At 38.1% G+C, this 20088-nt stretch overlaps 2 protein-coding genes and 1 long non-coding RNA gene across 8 annotated transcripts in view; 1 reads left to right on the forward strand and 2 right to left on the reverse strand.

Moving 5' to 3' along the window:
* Positions 1-2908, reverse strand: part of LOC137185803 (von Willebrand factor A domain-containing protein 5A-like) — a 16306-nt gene extending 13398 nt beyond the window's left edge. For 3 of the 5 annotated variants that reach the window (XM_067594192.1, XM_067594191.1, XM_067594188.1), the window contains exon 1: positions 2006-2908. Coding sequence is in view for 1 of the 5 variants with exons in the window: in XM_067594187.1 (XP_067450288.1) it covers positions 1334-1403 (70 nt within the window). In the remaining 4 variants the exon portion in view is untranslated. Of the gene's footprint in view, positions 1-1333; positions 1744-2005 lie in introns of those variants that run through there. The other 2 variants (XM_067594187.1, XM_067594190.1) reach the window with 2 other exon arrangements.
* Positions 1148-4514, forward strand: LOC137185806 (uncharacterized). Its single transcript, XR_010928917.1, has 2 exons — positions 1148-1382; positions 4122-4514. It is a non-coding gene; the product is annotated as an uncharacterized lncRNA (long non-coding RNA).
* Positions 3043-17624, reverse strand: LOC137185802 (von Willebrand factor A domain-containing protein 5A-like). Of its 2 annotated transcripts, none has more exons than XM_067594185.1 (18): positions 17342-17624; positions 16869-17071; positions 16558-16780; positions 14085-14251; positions 13868-13982; positions 13551-13726; positions 13372-13460; positions 11820-11964; positions 9639-9718; positions 9413-9527; positions 9099-9320; positions 8882-8985; positions 8168-8385; positions 6784-6834; positions 5530-5616; positions 4114-4283; positions 3504-3627; positions 3043-3390 (listed from the first exon to the last, which is right to left on the reverse strand). In XM_067594185.1, the coding sequence occupies exons 1-18, from the start codon at positions 17466-17468 to the stop codon at positions 3311-3313; spliced, it is 2496 nt and encodes an 831-aa protein (XP_067450286.1). In that variant the 5' UTR covers positions 17469-17624; the 3' UTR covers positions 3043-3310. The 2 variants fall into 2 exon arrangements, with proteins under 2 accessions (XP_067450286.1, XP_067450287.1); XM_067594186.1 differs by having other exon boundaries at positions 5515-5616; positions 9162-9320; positions 17342-17621.
* Positions 17625-20088: the final 2464 nt, after the last annotated feature.

Consider the following 20088-nt stretch of genomic DNA (forward strand, 5'->3'; position numbering starts at 1 on the left):
TTTACTTGAGTATTTTCATTTTTTTGCTATTTTGTACTTCTTCTCCACCACAATTCAGAGGAAAATATTGTACTTTCTACTCAACTACATTTATTTGACAGCTGTATTTACTTTTTACATTCAAAGTTTACATTAAATAATATATAAGCTTATAAAATACAAGACATTGTGAAAGATTAAAATTCCCAAACCTTTTGCCTGGTAACCCCTGTGTCTATAGTTCCTTGTCATGTTGCAGATGTTTGACTTGTTAACAGTTCCACCAAATAAATCATTGTTTGAGGCTCAATGAGGTAAAGCTTTCCAATATTTCACAAAAAGAAAAGTTTAGAGATAAGTCTGAAAAATGCATCAAACTTTGGCAGAACTTTGTTGTTTTTTTTTGTTGTCCTCTACCTGGCTGATTTAATATATCTGTCACAGTCAGGGACATGTAGAGGATGTTAGAGGGCAGGGGGCCACATTCATAAAAGGCAATTTTTGCAGATAATTAAATAAATATATGCCTGTAATGACTAATTTTGCAACACTGTTAAATGGATATGTATATGTATAATGTATGTGTTTAAAACAAACCCATGACTGAGGTTGGTTCAAACACAGCTACATGACATTTAATTAATGATACATGCAAAGAAATGAAGTGTATTCCTGTAAATTCTCCTCACAATATTGCTGACAAAGATGTACTTCCTCTGGCTGCATGGCTGCCTCTCTCACTTCCATATTCATCTATTACCACTTCTACATAGAAGGCATAACTGCTTCAGTAATAATGGACAATAGGAGGATGCTGATATTGTATGGCTAAGATACTATTACTATGTGCCAACAACCAGTTTCATATAGTTCACATATCATATCATAATACTGAGGCTTGGAAGACACCATGCATGTAAGCCACAATTCTTTAGATAAGGTATATTAGACACTGGTTTATAAAAGATTTTAACAGTTAATATTCCTTCATCCCTTCCCTCCCTCCAAAAATGTATGCTTACAGTACACATAATCGTGCATTAGGTGTTACTTTCATGCCTGACATTAATAACACAAACACAATGACAACATCACTGCTGACTATAGTTAATGCAGAAACAATTTGACACTAGAAACTCTGATTAACTTAGCTAACACTGAACGCACCTCATTGGCTGTTTATGGAGGAAAACGTCGTTGTACTTGTTGAGTGTATCATTATCTTGTAGTTTATGGAGGATAAGGATGCTAATCTTTTTTACAACTTTATAACTAACGTAAAAAACTTGGTGAGACGTGTTACGTGACAGTATCCATACCAGCTTTGCATGAGATGTGCGATGACAATAATCACCTCGTGAAGTCCCCGTGAGTTCCGTCAGCAACAGCCACTTTACCTCGAGGTAAACTTTTAACCCTAACATATACTGATATAAATCCTCTGTCAGCTACACTCAGAAACAAGATGAGATTCTGAGTATATTATGTCACTCTGGATGTAGCAGGAATATATATATATTTTTTAAAAACACCCCAGAAAAGAGGAACTTTCTCTCTCGGGAAGCCAAACGGGCAGGTATTCAAGCCCCCTTTAAGATATATGTGCACGTGACTGGTCAGAGGGGGCGACGAGTACTTTCACTTTTGATACTGGAATAATTTTACATTGTAGTATTATTGCTACTTTTAGGCTCTCTTCCACCACTCTTCAAATACTGACAGCTGACTGATAAGTAACACAATAACACAACTGATTTAGCTGCATATACTGTAGATAGATAGATAGATAGATAGATAGATAGATAGATAGATAGATAGATAGATAAATAGATAGATAGGTATAACATTACTGCTCCCCTTAAATATGATAGAACTGAACCTTCCTGGAGGTCGAACTCCACTGTAAATGGTTTTAGCAAACGTTTACTGTAAATAATAAATATCTGTCTTGCTCACATAAAATCAACGTCACAGTGTGTTCTGCGTCATCTTGGACAACTTAACAGATAAACAAAAACATGCGTACCTCTGAAGAGAAATGATTATCAGCCCGGGATAGTTTTAACCTAGTTTCCTCCTGTAACGCTGGATGTTATGTGAGAGAAGAGTTTGCAGGACGATAAAACAGGAACAGTTTAATACTCAGCTGTTCATAGACCCTCACTGCCAAATCTATCACGCCTATGGGGGTACTCTCGATTTAACTACAGCGGCATCAGATGGGTGGGGTTTGTACTCGCTACTCATATTCCAAATCATTTTTGTCTTAGGTTTTTCCACAAAATAGCACACCTTATAAATTCTGAAATTACACATAGCCTACTTCTTCGTCCTCATTGAAACATCCAGAATCTATGAATAAACAAATATTTATATTATTTCAGAAGTTAAACTGCTGCACACAAGACGACTCCTACCTCACTGAATGGTTCATTCTAAGTATTTGTGTGCTGGGGGGTTTCACAGTTTGCATACTGGACCATGATTAGTTTACAAACCAGCTGTAATGTCACAAAATCATGTTGTTAGGCACAGAGAAACCTTCCTCTACAGTGAAAACAGCCTTCAGGTGTCAAAATCTGCACATCATTCTGCACAGTGAAGTTCAAACACCCCAATGAAGTAATGAAGAAATAAGTGAGACACATTTTTGAGTGTTGGGGATTTAGGTGCTCCCCCATGCCTCACAGCTGCTTTTTCTTCATATGTTCAGCAGTCACCTTTGTCTTTTCATATTCACCCTTTAAGACCACAGTGTTTGGTGTGAGTGTAACTCACAATAACTTCAAGTTGCATTAAGTGATTTTTCAACACTGGGTGGCAGTAAGACTCCAAAACAAGCTCACTGAATTGAGTGTGAATTGATAATTCATGACCTTGTAAGTAATAAAAAAATAACAGCTTTACGAAACATTAGTGACCCTAAAGGCTAAAGATAACAAATCACTACCACTTGTTCTTGTTGGCACTGTGGATCAAACATATGTATAAATGCAAAAAGAAAGCACAAAGTAGTTGTATGTAATAAAAATAACTTGAACTTTTTAACTTCTTAGGCAACAGTGAGGCCACAACTTTATGCTGAAAGGTCTGGTTTGTTTTAGTAATAATACAAAGCAACATTAAAGCACTGAGACAGAAAAACACTAATGTCTTGTTACATGGCTGATCCTGGATGGATGAAGCACAGTGCAAATATACTAAGGCACAAGATATCATACAGGTAGAAAGTGCAAAGTAGTAACATTCAATGTTGATGAAGTAAATGCAGGATGGAGTAAATCTGCTCCTATGTACCAGTCTGGAAGGAAAAGCCAGTTTAACAAAAACCTCAAATCCCCAGTGAATCTTTCTGCACCTTGCAACCCAGCAGTGCATTTCCAGCTTCCACACACTCTGTCACACATGGTGCTGAAAAAAAACAAACACAGAACAAGCCATAATTAAACTGAATGTAGCAGCTGATTATAACCAGTACACACAGTTAAAAACATCAGACCAGCACTTATTATTATGGTGATTACCTTTCTGAGCACAGAGCCATGATGCAGCCTTCATAGCCAGAAGCTCCCATTCATCCTGAACATCTGACTTGAAACCATGAAGCCAGATCAGAGCCAGAATAGTGGCCCACACTTCCTTGTTCACCTTTATCAGCAAATGAAAGAATAAAAGACAACAGAAAGAAACAAAATCAAGGAAAACAAAGACAGCAAAGCATTTCAAAGGAAAATGTGACTGCACAGTTCTGACAACAGCGGTAACAATATTATATACTAAATAAAATAAGAGCACACTCAAATATGTACAGTACATGTGATTTACTCTCAGATATGGTCAACACCTTTCATTAACAGGTGGTTTAAAAACACCACAAGAGGGCACCATACACAATCTCTCAATCTGGTTGTATTTCTTCTGGACTAATTTCTATTGATTGTTTTTATGGAACAATATATCTCAGCATGTCTTTTTATTATTATACATACTGTATAGCCCTGATTTTTGTTTTGGTCTCTCTTTTTAAGTTTTATTTCATGGTGTATGTAACATTTTTTATAAAGTGATTCATTAAATCTGTTTTAGAATAAGTTCCCTCATTATTTTCTTCTCTTATTTTTGACAATGACTCACCGCTGAAGGTTTGGGGTTTTCCACCTCCTCACTGGTCTTTCCCAGTGCAGCAGCCAGAGCTGGTTCAAGCAACCAGCAACCAGACGCCTTCTGGAGGGACACCAACTGCAGCAAAGGGTCTCTGCGAGGCTGCTTGGGCATGGCGACTTCAACTTCATCATCAATGGAGTCTGAGGACAACAAGAAACTGAAAACTTAGAGCTGAAAACAAAATCAGTCATTACAATTCATCCTCTGGGGACCATGAACATCTGTTCTTGGGAATCCATCCAATAATTGCTACAATATTTTGATAAAAAATAAAAATGTCAACCTTATAGTTGTGCTAGAGGAGTTATGGGATCGCCAAAGTTAGAAGAATTCATTTTTTGGGAATAATAAATACATTTTGTGACAATCCATCTAGTAGATGTTGAAATGTTTGACTGGAAAACTTTGACCTGCTGGTGGCACAAGAGGAAAAGTAGAGGGTCATCAAAGTTAAGACATATTTGTGTTTGGTTTCTACTTTTCCAATTTGTGCATTGAATAAAATATCATGCTGGCTTGACTGGTAAAATACATAACTGAATTGTACAAATACACTTAAGATTGTTGCTATAAGCAGCAATACAGTGATCCAGCTCCAGTCTAGATTTTATCACAAGGTGAAAAAGGTGATTCAGAATGTAGATGGTTAAATTTAAAGCACTTAATATTCACATCAAGGGGTTTTTTCTTAATTTAAGTTTTTTAATTCAGATGGCTGTAACAAATATAGCCTTTGATATAAAAGACAATTCTTACATGCATTACTTGGACCAGATTACATGCATCATTGTGGACTTAGCAACATTGTGTTTTGGAGAAAACAGTTTTGTGTGTAACCACCAGCACACGCCTAACTCTTATATGTGCATCATTTAAGCATTTATGCAAAGGATAATTCTCAAGATAAAATATTTTGGGTAGAATATAAGTTTAAGTAATGCAGCTTAGTTGTAGTAACTACTGTGTATAAAAGCATAATGTCTTTCTCACATGTTGTCAAGTTGAGAAAAGTGGAGTTGAGTTATTCATCCTGTTTGACACAGGAGATCTGTGGACTGACAGCTATATGTGACAGTTTTGTAGAGATTTTGAGATATTATTGTTCATGTATTTAAACAGTAGCACAGACAAAATAAATGTCTGTGCCCTCCAGAGATAATAGACCCTTGATGATGATGAGCAAAAGCAGTTTTAGAGATCAATGTCCGCAGGAAAGTAGTCAAATCTAATCGAAATGAGATGTTTTTAAATCTTTACTGAAGCTTATTTTTACAGAGCCTGCTGATAAATTCTGGAGGGTTCTGTTTACACTAAAACATCTGAACATTTTGTCTAGTCTATAAAGTTTGTGCACCACTGAAAAAAAAAAACAGATACCTTTCTCACTTTTGTTACTTTCATCACCTTCGTCACCTTCGTCACGGCACTCTTCCAGACAATATGCCTCTGCTTCACAACTATCATCACCATAATCTGTTTTCTCAAAAAGAAATGCACTGTTACAATAGCAAAAATATACTAAAAATATTTAAAACTAATTGAAATGATCAGTGTCTTTAATGTTATTGTGCAATAAATGGTGCAGTGCACTGAACTAATGCTGGATTTTGTTGCCCTGAGCTGTTCTGTATCTGACCCTGGTTTGTGTCACCTGTGCACCCTGCAACACAACTCACAATTGTACTCAACAGCACCCCAAATATGAGTTACTTAATTAATAACTATTTCTGGAATAGACCCCCTCAAAACCCACTCAACTATTACTATTGTATGTATAAAGCACTGCACCTTGGGAATGTCATTAGTTTTTTAGCATAGATATATACATGTAGACACCACATTGTACGCTGATGGTCATTGTATTGAATGTCAATGCTGCTGCCACAATGGTGTGGGGTAGTCGCACTTCCGAATGCATACAAAAATACTGTGAGAGAAGATCCAGATTTCTTCTATTTGTAGTGGAGTGCTTGGAAGAAATGTTCAAGACTTTTTCGTACAAACAGAACTAGTGTTGCAGTTTTCTTTAACAGCATAGGACTAGTGGAGTAGAGTAGCGTAGAGGAAAGCTTTAATGTCCCCGAGGGGCAATTTGGCTTGCAAACAGCTGTCAATAATAAGTAAAAATGGAATCCATACAATACTGACAGAAATGGTTGCAAAACAATCTCTATTCAGGAAAATCTGTTGTCTGCAAATGCTAATTCATCTGTCAGGGCTAACTCTGAATTGTGTTTCAGTAGAAAAAGATTTCAAAGCTTCAGCCCAGCTTTTGTCAGCTGTGATTAGTTTTCAAGTGCTATAAGCTTCAGGACCTTAATGCTAACAAGCATTAGGCTTCAAATCAATAGTGTCAATAAATGCTAAGTCAAAATTATGAGATGCTATTGTATACTTAGGATTTTTTATCTCACATTTATGAGATACTGAGTCATAATAATGAGAAAAAAAATTAATAATGCAAACAAAACTTAGTTTCTTTTTTGCAAATGGCAAAAATGGGCTTCCATAGATATTACAGTAGCACAGACTAGTCGAATGGCCGAACATAAAGCAACAAGTGCCCTCGTTGTATTTTGTGTTCAGTGGATGTAGAAATACACTGGTGTGTGTTCAAAGCGCTTTCAACTTTTTACTCACAAATGTCTGAAGAAGCACATGACATCGTACAGTAGGAGGCAAACATCATCCCTAAGATAAAAAGAGAGTAGGATATTAAATGAAGGTCATTAGCTAGGGCATAAATATCAAACAATAAACCAATAAATTCCTTCATATAAAACTTACAGTTTTTCACAAATTCAATGCAGATCCATTTGTGAGCACCACTGCTTGCTGAGACTTGACTTAATTGCTGAGACTTGTACTCAAAGGAATAATTTGACATTTTGGGAAATGTGCTTACTTGCTTTCTAGAAGCTAGTTATATGAGAAGATCAGTTTTATTCTTATATCTGTTTTTTCAGAATGCGGCTACAGTAAGCAGCCAGTTAGTTTAGCTTTAGACTGGAAACCGCTAGCCTGGCTGTGTCTGCAAGTAACAAAATTTGCCTACTGATCTTCAAAAATTCACTAATTAACACACTGTATTTAATTTTTTTCATCTATACAAAAATTCAAGAGTAAAAACAGCAAATTATGGTTTTACAGGGGTTATATGCTACTCTGTTGAATGAAGAGTCGTATTGATCTTTTAATCGAGCTTTTGGCAAGAATGCAAATAAGTGTATTACATCATATTGAATAAGCACAAGACCCAACCAGGCCAATGTCATGCTTATGCTTTTTTAAATTTCTTTTTGGAGCATTTTATGCTTTTATTAGACAGCACAAGTAGAGACAGGAAATGAGAGAGAGAGAAATGCAAGAAAGGTCCCCAGCCACACATGCAAATGCATTTTTAAAACCATGGCTCAATCCCAGCAGTGTGGCAATATATGTAATAATAGACATTATACTGTAAACATAGACATACTGTATGTGTGTGTGATTTATCTAGAATATCTTTACACATTGATTTTCCTAATCAGAACAATTATTTAGACAATGCAGCATTTAATAAATGCCATTGGATTAGAAATGGTTAAGACTTGAAATCAATGCACAAGTCATTGATCAGACCATGCAGTGCCTCTGTGAAGTTTTTGTTGTTTTCCTCTCAAATATTTGTAGAATTGTTCCCTCATTCCCACAATACATGGACATTAAATATCTAGTGCTATCATCAGGTCTAATTTTCAGTTTGTATTATATGTTTATTTATGACCAAATACCTGTAAAACTAATCGTATCCATCAGCCTCAGCTTGCATGGCTGGTAGACTCTTAGTCTTGTTGATATTCTTAACAAAAACATTATGATTCTTCATGCATAGTTTTACCATAGAAAATGTAGATTTCATCTGATTAAATAAACCAGTGCTCAAAAATATCAAGGTGTGTTTTTAGCCATACTATCCAGGTGCATCACACATAAGGTTTGCCATACTGAGCTGGGAATAAGTAATGTTCTTGGAAACACTCACTGGGTGCTGGAACATTTCTTCGCAACAGAGGCCCTTGAATCGCCTCGCTGTCATCTTTATTGACAGCAATGAAGGCGGTGAAGGAGCTGCTCACTCCTGATTGGACACTGAGCTCCACCACCTTCTGCTTCACTCCTTCATCTTGCTCTACTTCATTCTCAATATCCATCTCAAGGGAGCGAATCAGAGTCCGAGCACCCAACCTGTGGACTGTTAGTCTGCAGACAAGACAGAGGAGTTAACTTTTTATTTGTATGAATGCAAAACAGTGATCTATGTCCAGTCCGGATATTTAACAACTTTTCAATAATGGAAATTAGATGCAAAGTAAAAAAAACATCATTAATGCTACAAAAATCCACTACTGTTTCCCAGTGACCTCTCAGATTTTTTTTTCTTAATACCCAACGACATGTTGGCAGAGGTAACACACACACACACACACACACACACACACACACACACACACACCGAGTCTGTGTATGTGTGTGTGTCTCTCACAGTTAAATATAAATGTAAATGTACTTATAAATTTATCTCAATAGAAGGCTACAACTGAATATTCATTGGTATTTTGAGTTCTTACTGTATTTATAAGTGTAAATATTTATGTTATTTTACTGTACTATGTCACTTTATTTTAGTTACGTTGTACTGCAGTAAATACCATATTTCACATAAAAGCCTATGCTGTATGAACAAACCCTGTTTTACCCAGTGTCCTTTGCAGGTTTGAGACTGAAGCGGAGCTGGTTCTGGGATGGATGACCTGTCAGGCTGTACTTCACCGTCACACAGCCCTCTGCTGTCTCTGGACTCTAAGAGAGCATTACAGTGATAGAAACCAATCTTCTTATCTTAATTACATACCTGATGAAAACTTCAATCACTTAAAACTTAACTTTTTTGGCACTATAACACTGTTATTTACATTTTTCAAAGCTGAAAAATCAGACCAGAGAGGTATTTCTCTATGACATGGTGCTGCTCCTACCTGTCCAGTGAGCTGGACATAAATCAGCGACCTTTGACCCTGGAAAATTGCTGTGATGGGTGGAGAGAGGACAGTGACAGACACTGCCTTTGGTAAATCCCATGTGACTGAGATGTCCACTACAGCTGGCTGCAGAGCAAATCGCAGCGACTGCATCACCTGATGAATAAAAAATGTTTATTCATTATTTATTTTTAATTATGTCTTTTGTCTAGATACAATTTTTTAAATAATAAATGGTCATGTCTTACTTTTGGTTGCATCCTGTCAGTTCCTGTGATGAACTGAGCGTGACCTCCTCCCTCCTTGGCCAACCCATTGATAAGAGCAGAGCTGGCTCCTTCCCCGATCCCAAAAGAGAAACACCTGCAATGAAGTAGTTTTGTTTTTAACACACAGAATTCAGACATTGAACATATTCTGGGAATTGTGTAGGTGATTGTTGTATTTTTGTATTTTGTGTTATTGTGCTTTCACCTGTGGGAGCCTGAGTTGTCCCTCACCAGATTTATAACTTCTTTGGTGTTCCCCACCTCGCCGTCAGTAAAGACAAACAGCTGGGACGGAGAGTTTACATATCACTGTTAGTTAAATATCATCACACTATGAAACATGTAACATGTGCTATGAGTCATCCACAAAATATTGAGAGCAGTGTCAGGTTGCTGTTAACACAAGTAGATATAACCGTGATGTATATGAAACAACAAAGATGTGTTATGTATGAGCCTCTAATAAACTGATTTGTACTTGGAAAGGACAGAAAAGTAGGAACTATTGAGTTGATCAATCAAGCAATTGTTTATAGATTGTACAGGATATGTTATCCCTCATTTATTTCCTATTCTTTACTTGTTTGCTCTGACTACACCAGCAGTCAAACACTTCATGTGCTCCATTAAAACACTGGAACCAGTGAGTTTTCAGCGAGTAAATAACAGAAACAAGCAGCAGTTTTAATATAAAATGTCAGCAAGCGTCAGTGAGTGAAATGAACACAGCTGAAAACAAACTGTTGCATCTGATTCAGCAACATTTTCCAGATGTATCACATTTGTAGCTTTCCAAATCCTGTCCAAACCTTCTTGCCACAACAGATCCACACTAACATTTCTGTCCACCGACATCATCAGGAAACTGTACAAACTACACCAGACTACACACAGGGAAGAGCTGTGATGTAAATTTAATCTCTTAATGCAGAGCTATTCAGCTGTCACATGTCCCAACTTACTCACTTCAATGTAGACTTAACAATTTAGACTTACTGATGGTTAAATATGCACTGTATGCTGTATTATGTGGGAATAAGTAAACAAAAATTAAATTTAAAACACGAATCAGACTGAGTGGCAGATATTACTAATTAAAGACTTGATTGATGAAAGAGGTGATTGGGACATTGTAAGGGCTTTATTTTGATGGCACAAGCACAGTAAACAGGAAAACATTTGGGTTACAGTGCAAGACTTGTTTCCAAGCACATGATCCAGGCCACTGAGACCCAGAGAAGCGATGGAAAATGGATGGATGAATGGGTACTAGTAGGAGCATGTTAAATTAATTGTCTGTTTACATTTTTTTTAGCATTATCTCTTTATCTCTCTATATAAAGCAAGGAATCTCTGTCTGTCTGTATGTATGTTTGTCCTTTGTATATCTTGAGAATCGTTCATCCAATCTGCTTCACACTTGGCAGGTGTATTGCTGGGGATACAAGGGAGTGCACTGTCGAAATTTGGTCCAAATTGGATATGTGACACGTTTAATATTAATAAACTTGGAATAAACAAGCAAACAGCAAGTCGCTCTGCTCTGCAGCTGTGGGGCAGGGCTTTGGGGCTCTGCTACTACATGTCATGAGCAGAGCTGTGCAACCCTGCCATCTCTCTTCATTAAATAACTTTAAATGTTAGGCTTTGTCATGGGTTTCCCAACTCAACTTAAAAAACAAAAGAGAAAAAGAGAGAGAGAGAGACGGCGAGACAGGAGAGACAGCGGTGGAAAGCTTTCTCTGAGAGAGAGAAATCCTTTGAATGACAGAAATACATTATATAATTATTTTCTGATTGTTTCACAGCAGTTATGTTCTAAAGAACAAATAAACAACCATCAAACACTCAACAGTTGATTTACTGTGGAGACAGATGCTCTTTGGGTGCAATTTGGACATGTAACATGTTTAACATTAATAAACTTTGCTCTGTGTCTGAAGGCAGCGGGGGCTGATTGATATAATCACTGTCACATCACAGAGGGGTGGGGCTTCAGGGCTCTGAACAAGAGAGACGAACGAGGGCACACAGGAAAAAAAAAGAGGAGTGCAGGCACGTTTGATTGGCAGCAGAATCAACCAATGGAAGGCCGTAAAATGCTTCTTCGGTTCAACCTCTATTTAGTCTCACTGGTGAAGTTTCTGCCTGGATTAAGACCATTTAATTCATTAAATCCTTATTGTTTTAATTGATACATTACGTTGTTGCTGGGCTAGAAACATAAATACCAAGGAGACAAGAAAAGCAAATTGCTGATGAAGATCAGAAAAAAAACCACCAAACTATCAGAGGGTCATAGTTGTGTAAGTGTAACAAAAATGACCATTAAGTTTTTGCATAATGTATGTGTGTGTGTGTGTGTGTGTGTGTGTGTGTGTGTTACTTGTCTTGGTTGACTGGGAACGCAGGGCTGGCTGTAAATATGTTTGAGGGGCTCCAGGATCTCTGTTCCTCCCAGATCAGCGTCCATCTCCTCAACTTTCTTCAGAGCCTCTTCTATAGTCTTCTCACTGTACTCCACACTCTTACTGCCATCAGAAACACACAAATGGGGGAGGTAAGATGGTTGTGTAGCGCTACCAACTTCGACGACTCAATTTGAAAATCATATCACGTCTTTTTTATAGCATAACTGCAATCTTTCCCTAAACTTCCTCATGTCTTAACTGTACTGTTAATGCCATGACCATATTTGTAGGAATAATTGATTTTGAAACGTTACAATGTTACAATTTCATTTGGAGGACACTTATCCAAAGCGACGTACACATAAGAGTTAATACAACACAAGCAAGGATCTATTCAGGAGAGAACAAGGTGAGAAGGACCATGAAGCTAAGTTCAGGTCCGATAGGATGTAGGTGCCAATAGGCAGTGCATAGAGGAATAAAGTGCACAGAAGTGGATAATAAGTGGAAATAATTTTTTTTTCAGTCCATCAAGTGTGGAGGTATTTGTGAAAGAGCTGGGTCTTTGGCTTTTTCTTAAAGATTAGAGAGGGAATCTGTAGATCGAATGGAGTTTGGTAACTCGTTCCACCACTGGGGAACTACAGAAGAGAAGAGTCTGGCTAGCGACTTAGGGCTCTGTTGGGAAAAAAAATTGAAATTAAACATAATTTGGGTTTTGCTGAATCACCCAAAATCAAAGACAGCTGACAGCACTGACTGACTTTCACACATGCAGTCTATCCCTGAAATGTTCAGGAACTTTTCCTGCATGGGGTCATGTGTGAATGGGAGCAGGGATTGACATTCTGGAAAATCTGTACCACCAATTTCCCACCTCAAGACCTAGTAACATTTCAGGGAAAATGCTGGTATGGCTGTGTTGTGAATAAAAGCAGTAACATTGCAGGTACAAGGACTTAAAGGGTTACGTCTGTCTAACGAAAGATGCTTTCACGTGGAACAAACAAACCAATCACAAGACTCTGCCAATGACGTATTTGAATCCACGACTTATTTAAAGTTGCTTTGCCAATGCCTTCGCAGGTAATTTGTCATGCAAACTTGTTGAATATTAAATACATTACAAGAACATTGTCACCAGAAAAAAACAGCTCCTCACCTGCCATGTTCCTGAAAATAATGGGAGACATATTTTGCTGCATACACGTATGTCTGGCCTTGCCCCATGTTGGGTATTATGGTGGTTGGCATCCATAAGCATTACTACCATCTGCTGGACTGTCCCTTGCCCCATCTATTCCAGCATTGCCTGGCATGTGTGAAAAGGTGAAAGACGGAAATGTTCCTGAATGTAGCTGCATGTCGTAGTAGTGTGTGAAAATCACTAGCGGTGCCTAAAAGGTTATCCAAGTAATTACCAGGACCTACATGATAAAGAGGCTATAGAAACGCACATGTGCAAACAGTGATATCTAAGGCAGAAACACATTTTTGTGGACTGAGTCAAATGAGGCAGTGATTTACGGGAAGATGTGTTGATAATTGGATCCGAAACTGTAGATGTTGAAGTAGCAGCCCATTGGTAAACTCTTCAGCAGGAGCAGTAGAGTATCCTTGGAGGAAGAGAGAAAATGGAGTGAAGGCCACTTTGTGAGAGGAACACTATGAATGATTTTATGACAGAGTTGACACATAATGAATACCCTGGCACTGCCAATGCGAGTCTCTTGCTGGTTGCGGTTATCCATACAACAATCCATACTTCCAGATCGATCGATCAAGAACACAAACTCTCCACATGACACGACTGAAGACATCACAGCCTGGGGGAACTCAGGGTACAGGCTCAACATCACCACTGGATCAGCCATCAGAGTGCCTGAAACACAGGAAAGAGACACAAAAATGACCAGAAATCTGCTTTTTATCATTTATTACAACACATGTAACTCATCAGTTTGAGGATGAGGATAATTAACTTTTTATTTACAGAGTAACAACTTCTCTAATTGTCACTCACCAGGCTTGGCAGAGACCTGTCCTGCCTCCACCACAGCAGTGGGCTGGTGGGCGTCTTTGTAATAAATCAACAGTTCAACATCCCTGTCGAACTTGTGTCCTGCAGCCAACTTGACCTGCAGTTCACAAAACACACTCATAAATATAAATAGACTGATGTCTTGTTCTCAGTAATGAGGAACAATCACACACAGCAGACACGTTAGCACTCTACATACCGTGGCCTGAGTTTGCTCTGTGTTGAGGTACTGGAGAGGGTCCAGGGAGCAGTTGGACTCTACTTTAGAGATTGGACGAGGATAAAACACCCGGGCAGAGAAAGACAGACTGTAGGGCACCAGAGAGGCTGGAACAGATGTCACCTGGACGCTGCCACCTTCACTACCTGTGAACAACATGAAACAGGTTTAAAATGTTGTAATCAAAGACATTAAAACCACTTATGTAGCTGAAAACCTTCAGTCCAGCTGAGGTTCTGGATGATCAGGAAAATAGGGGAAACAAATCCTCAACCTAAATATTCTGCTTTAAGTAAAAATATACTACTAAAAAAACTACTAGATACTCTGAAGGAATGCTCATCAATTTTCTGCTGCTTATCAGCAACCTACTGTTCTCGAAACACAGCGACATGGTGGAAAGTTAAGCAAAGAAGCCCAAGCACCATGTGATCTTCAGTTCCTCTTGAAGGGTCCTGAGGCATTTCTAGATGGGTTATATGGTCCAGCATACTCTGTCTACACAAGGGTTTCCTCCCAATTGCAAGTGCGCAAGTGAGGTATCCTAATCGCATGCCTGAACTAACTCAAACAGTGAATTCAAACTGAGGTCTTTCCAGATGTCTGAGCTCCTCACCCTCTCTATAGGGACTAGTGTTAGCCACCTAGCAAGGGAAAAGCTCATTTCAGTCTCTTGCATCCACTCCATTGACACAACACTACCTTGTCATGGTAGTAACACAGAAAAACGAAACACCTCCCACACTTGGCCGCCAGTGAGAACAATCATGCTGTCAGTCTGAACACAGTTTAATGCTGTTTAACAAGTGTGATGTCAAGTATGATTAGTTATTTTTTCTAAATCTGCCAGGTTAAATTGAACTTCCTTTATTGAAACTTTGGCCTTTGACCTTCACGTAACTCATCTCATTCACTTGTCTCATTTAAATGTTTCAATGTAAATGTAAACATAGACATTGTCCAATGCATGTAACACCACCTATGTGTTTGGTTGGAAAAGTAAAACTGATTGAAAACCACTCTGGTAAACCGCTGTGCTTACTGGAAGCCAGCTGCAGGTGAGGTTAGTATGTTTTTAACCTGCGGTAAGGTGACCCAGTTTCTTTCAGCGTCGATACTTCGTCAAACTGAGTTTGCTGCTGCCTCTAGGTCCAAATAACTCAATTTTCCCACTGACAGATATCTGTCACATCAACCACATATATCACAGGTACTCTTTCTTCCTCACTATATCCTCATTCAGAAGAGGTGTTTGTGCCAGAAATCTGTGTCTTTATTCTTTTTATTCTAAAGAAAAGTTACTTGTCTTTGTCGTGTGCTTAGAAGCATTATAATTCATTTTGCTGTCCTCACTCTGTGATAGATATCAACACAGGTCAGAATGCTTGTGGTGGTGTTCTTGAAATTTCAGCTTCAAATGGGACTTCTGATTATGCAGCGCTAACTGTTTCCTAACTGGTGAAGGTGAGTGAGTGGCTCCAATACTTAGTCATGCTGTTTATTAAACCATGTTGTCACATTTTCTGTTTCCACAGGATGTAAATACAGGAGATGCAAGTGTTTGTGTGGTGACTTTAAAGGAATAGTTTGATATTTTTTGAAATTATTCACTGTCTTATACCGAGAGTTAGATGAGAACTTCATGTCTGTACGGTCAATATGCAGCTGGTTAGGTTAGCTTAGCATAAACACTTGAAATAGAGGGAAACAGCTAAGCTGGCTCAGTCTAAAGGAAACATCAAGGAATATCTTTCTTTGTTTAACTCTAACCCTTTAAAATTTGAAAAATAATTGCAAAAAATGTTTGTGTCAAAGGCTGTGGGGTTTTTGACCACTTGTGGTGCTATGAAGCAATGTTTTTACAACATTTTATTTGTATCATGCACACATAGAAGGAAACATGTGGGAGGTCGCAGCGAAACAATACATATTCTTGTTGATTGTTTCATGCTATTTTCTAGATTGACTGTGGGTGGCGCTAACAGCAAATAAGCATTTCAATGCACTTGCAAAGGCAGTGAAGAACACAGTAAACGATTATGCAGAATATTTTAAATCATGGATCTGTGATTTAAAATATTCAACATATTGCCTTTGCAAATGTTTAATGACGAAGTAAATTAACAAACATATTTGTTAAGGATACACACAGTGCGTTTTAGTAAGAAACACTGGATGTTAACATTTATTTGTTTACAAGAAAACTCTACAGTCTCCTGTAGGTGTTATGAGTTTTGAGGCTGAAATCAGCACAATTGGTAGAGGTTATAAGACGTAGTTTTAAGCCGCTTTTTGCCGAGTTTTGAGATGATGTGTTCCATCGGTGTATTGCACAGTGGGTTTGTGGCTTCCCCTATTGTATGTGGGTGCACTTGGCACCACGTGCATCACTGTCGAAGTAAGACTCTTTGTGTCAGGTGTGATGTGCACTAAGTAGAAAGTGTTTTCCTACCCTTAGGTTGGTAGCGAGGGTTGAGCACAGCAGGCAGACAAAACCTCAGCCCGTCATCAGCCTGCACAGCCAGCTCAGTGACGTACTCCAGTCTGATGGAGGCACTCTCTCCTGGAGGCAGACTGCCCACACTCAGAGAGAATATATCTGGGCTCTGATCACTCTCTTCCAATAGGAAGGCCTGCTGACCGGAGCTCAATGCATCATCATACTCCTCATGAGCCTGCAGATGACACATGTGAGTAATGGTTGGTGTGTTTACTGTCTTTTCAGATTCATTATAGTGAGTATGTCTTTACTGTCCAGCTCACCTTCTGTTTCTCCTTCACCTCAGCTACAATCTGTGTTTGTCCAATCTTAGCACTGAAATGACAGACAGCAGCATCTCCAGGCAGAGGGAAGACAAAAACAGCCTCCAGTGGTTTGTCCTCCTTGTTCTCGTAGAGCAGAGTGGAGACCACTGTAGCCACATGGTCCCTCACCTCCAGCTCCACTTCAATGCTCTTCAGAGGAACTGATGAGAAACAGAGAGAAACAACACAAACACTGTGTGACTGATTGTAATTAAGGTCGTTTTCTGTACTGAATTGTTACATTTTTAGCCACACTACAATTGTACTTTCTTGTTAACCAAGCTGATAGTTAAAATGCTTCAGTTTGTGCAGGAAACCATTATGTATCTGAAAGCCTTTACAGCCAACATTTGAAGCTTACATGAGTACAAAAAAAAGGTTTTGTTGGAAATCATATATTTCTGTGTTGGTGTTTTCTAACAGCTCTGTACCTGGTTCCTTCTTGGCAGTTAGCAGACCACAGCTGTTCATCTTTGCACCTGTGCAACAATTATCAAGGACATATGAAGACTTAATGCTGCAGTGATCAATAATGACATTACTATACTTCATAGACATTGACCAACAATTATAATAACAACAAATATGGATTTCCTCTTTCTTATTATAAATATTTTCACAATATGCTATTGATGATATATTATTATATGTTAAATTATTTTGCTAATCCATTCAGATAAAAACAAAAAGCCATGACGTAACTGCGACGTCATCTATTTACTGTAATCACATACTGTATGAATAAATAAATAAAAAATAATAATTTCACCACTTTTCAGTCTGTGGCTTCATTTTTTTTCAACTTTATTCGTTTTTAAGGTGCGTATGTAGAAATGTATCTCACTATGACGTAACAGACCGAAACGGAAACAGAAACCAGCTGAATTTATCTGCGCATCACTAACCTTCTTCTTAGCCGTGTTTTTTATGCTATTACAATATTTCACTAAAATTTGAGACAAATGTGACGCAGCACTACTGTAGCAGTTGTATTATTGAGGTTTTCCGGTGTATAAAATATCGCTGCTTCTGCTAATAGAGCGTCATATTGAATAAAAACACAGAAGAAATGCCTACCTTTGAGGATAAACGTGTTCGAGACTATTTCACTGTATTTTCCTCTTTTAAGTACGTAAACACAGCTTATGTTTACAAGGCAGGAAGTGTAAATGTACACAGTGCAGTGAGTCACGCCTGCGGGGTGCGCTCGATTTATAGCACCGGCTGAGTGGAGGCTCAGGCTGCTTATGCCATGACTTTCTGCAGCAATATCATTTTACATATTACTATTTGACATATATTGTGCACGTTTTATAAATGCAAGTGTTTTTAAGGCACACTTAAGTTTGTTCTATCTAAGACACAACTTCTAATACACAAAAAAATGTAGAAACAAAATACTGAAGGGACCCCTGGTCCATCAAGTTCTGATAGATGTGATACACCACACACAAGGTGTAGCTGACAGGAGGCAATATTTTAAGTCTGTCTTGAAACATTAGTCAGGTCCCCAAATGAATAGTGACACATTTTTTTTCTTGTCATAATCATTCCTCCTGTTCATACTGACCATTAAAAGATCCCTTCCTAGTGCATTTAGAATATACAGAACCAGTCAAAAGTTTGGACACAATTTCCCATTCTCATGAATGAAAATGTGTGGCCAAACTTTTGACTGGTACTATGGGGGCCAAAAAGATCCATAAGCCTCCTTCTGTGCAAAAACGTATTTAAAAGTTTATCTGAAGCTAATGTGAAGTTTCAGCTGTCCAAATGAGTCAAATCAAGCAGATATTGTTCAACATTAAAGTCTTTTCAGTGTCAAAGTCCCTCTTTTTGTACATCCAGCTCAACAGGGAAAGACCATCTGAGGAAACATGAAGAAGCAGGGGCAGATATCCCCTTGATATGATTAACTCAGACTGCTGAAGCTTCATATAAACTTCAGATAAACTTTAAAATACATTTTTGAAAAAACATGGATTTTGGCCCCCATCACTTACACTGAAAGTGCATTTGAAAGGGATCTTTTAATAGCCAGTATGAACAGGAGGAATGATTACAGTGAGGGAAACCCTTTTTACTATTCATATGGACTGTTGTTTTAAGACAGACTTGAAAAATTGTGAACCTGTCCTTTAATGAAACCTATAAACAACTTTCAAATACAACAAAAAAAATCAGAATCGCCTGATGATCAAATGTTAGAGACAGAGAGTACATCTGGCCTCCCTCTGTGTACTGGAAGCTTTACTGTATTTGCCTTAAGTTGCCTAAACCCTTCTTTCACTTCAGTTGCAGTTTTAGGAAAGTGAAAGAATATTTCCAGTTGAAGTGTTTTACAATTGCAGTGCAGGTGATCAAAACAAAGCAGTGCTCTGAGTGTGGAGGAGCAGGTCTGACTACCTAGTATTATGCCACACATAGTTGTTAGTTTACAGAGTGAAGCTCGGTTTGACAGCTGCAGGTCTTTTCATTGACAGTATGTTTAGGCACACACATACAGCATGGAGCATAACACAGCTTCAATGTCTGTGCGGATTAGTTATATGTAACATCATCGTTATATGACATCAATAAATTACTGCCAAATTTGGCAACATTTTTATTAAATACAAAGAAATCATGGCAACACTAACACAGTTGAGTTGAGGTCTCCAAAAGATGCACATCATCACCATCTAGTGGGTGAGAAATGAACACACTTTACAACAAATGGATGCAAAGTTAAAGTGAGTCCCATAATAATACACAGGGTTTCTGTGGTGTTTGTATAGTATTCCTCTGAAATATAAAACAGGATTATTATAGTTGATTGTATTGAAAAAGCACCTGGAGAAGTTGACTCTGATCACAGCAGAGATGTTGAAGACAGATCTTTCACAAGGAAACTTTTTTAAAGCTGATACAGGGTTTTGTGCTTTAATTATGTTTTCCTGACTTGTTCTAAACTTTGGATACCAAATTTTCTGTGTATTTATTTACAATGGGCAACCGTTGAAGTCTACTGTACAGCCTTACAGTGGACTGGATTTTCTTGGAATTAAAAAGGTTTTAATTGTAAGAGCAACTTTAATGCTGAAACCTCAAACAGACAAGCTGAGATTTTCAGAGTTAAAGTCCACTTCGACTTAAAAACATGTTTTTCTTTTTGTTCCCATAGTTGGATGTTCGAGCT

The sequence above is a fragment of the Thunnus thynnus genome, chromosome 7 (assembly GCF_963924715.1).
Source record: "Thunnus thynnus chromosome 7, fThuThy2.1, whole genome shotgun sequence".
Lineage (NCBI taxonomy): Eukaryota > Metazoa > Chordata > Actinopteri > Scombriformes > Scombridae > Thunnus > Thunnus thynnus.

What these genes read in the sequence shown, in the direction of transcription:
- LOC137185802 (XM_067594185.1), bottom strand. Translation starts at nt 17,468, where the DNA reads ATGTCTATGAAGTATAGTAATGTCATTATTGATCACTGCAGCATTAAG. An exon ending in ACAGGTCTCTGCCAAGCCTG is followed by an intron (nt 13,727 to 13,867) that starts GTGAGTGACAAT and finishes CCTGTGTTTCAG; the next exon opens with GCACTCTGATGGCTGATCCA. An exon ending in ATGGCTCTGTGCTCAGAAAG is followed by an intron (nt 3,391 to 3,503) that starts GTAATCACCATA and finishes GTTTTTTTTCAG; the next exon opens with CACCATGTGTGACAGAGTGT.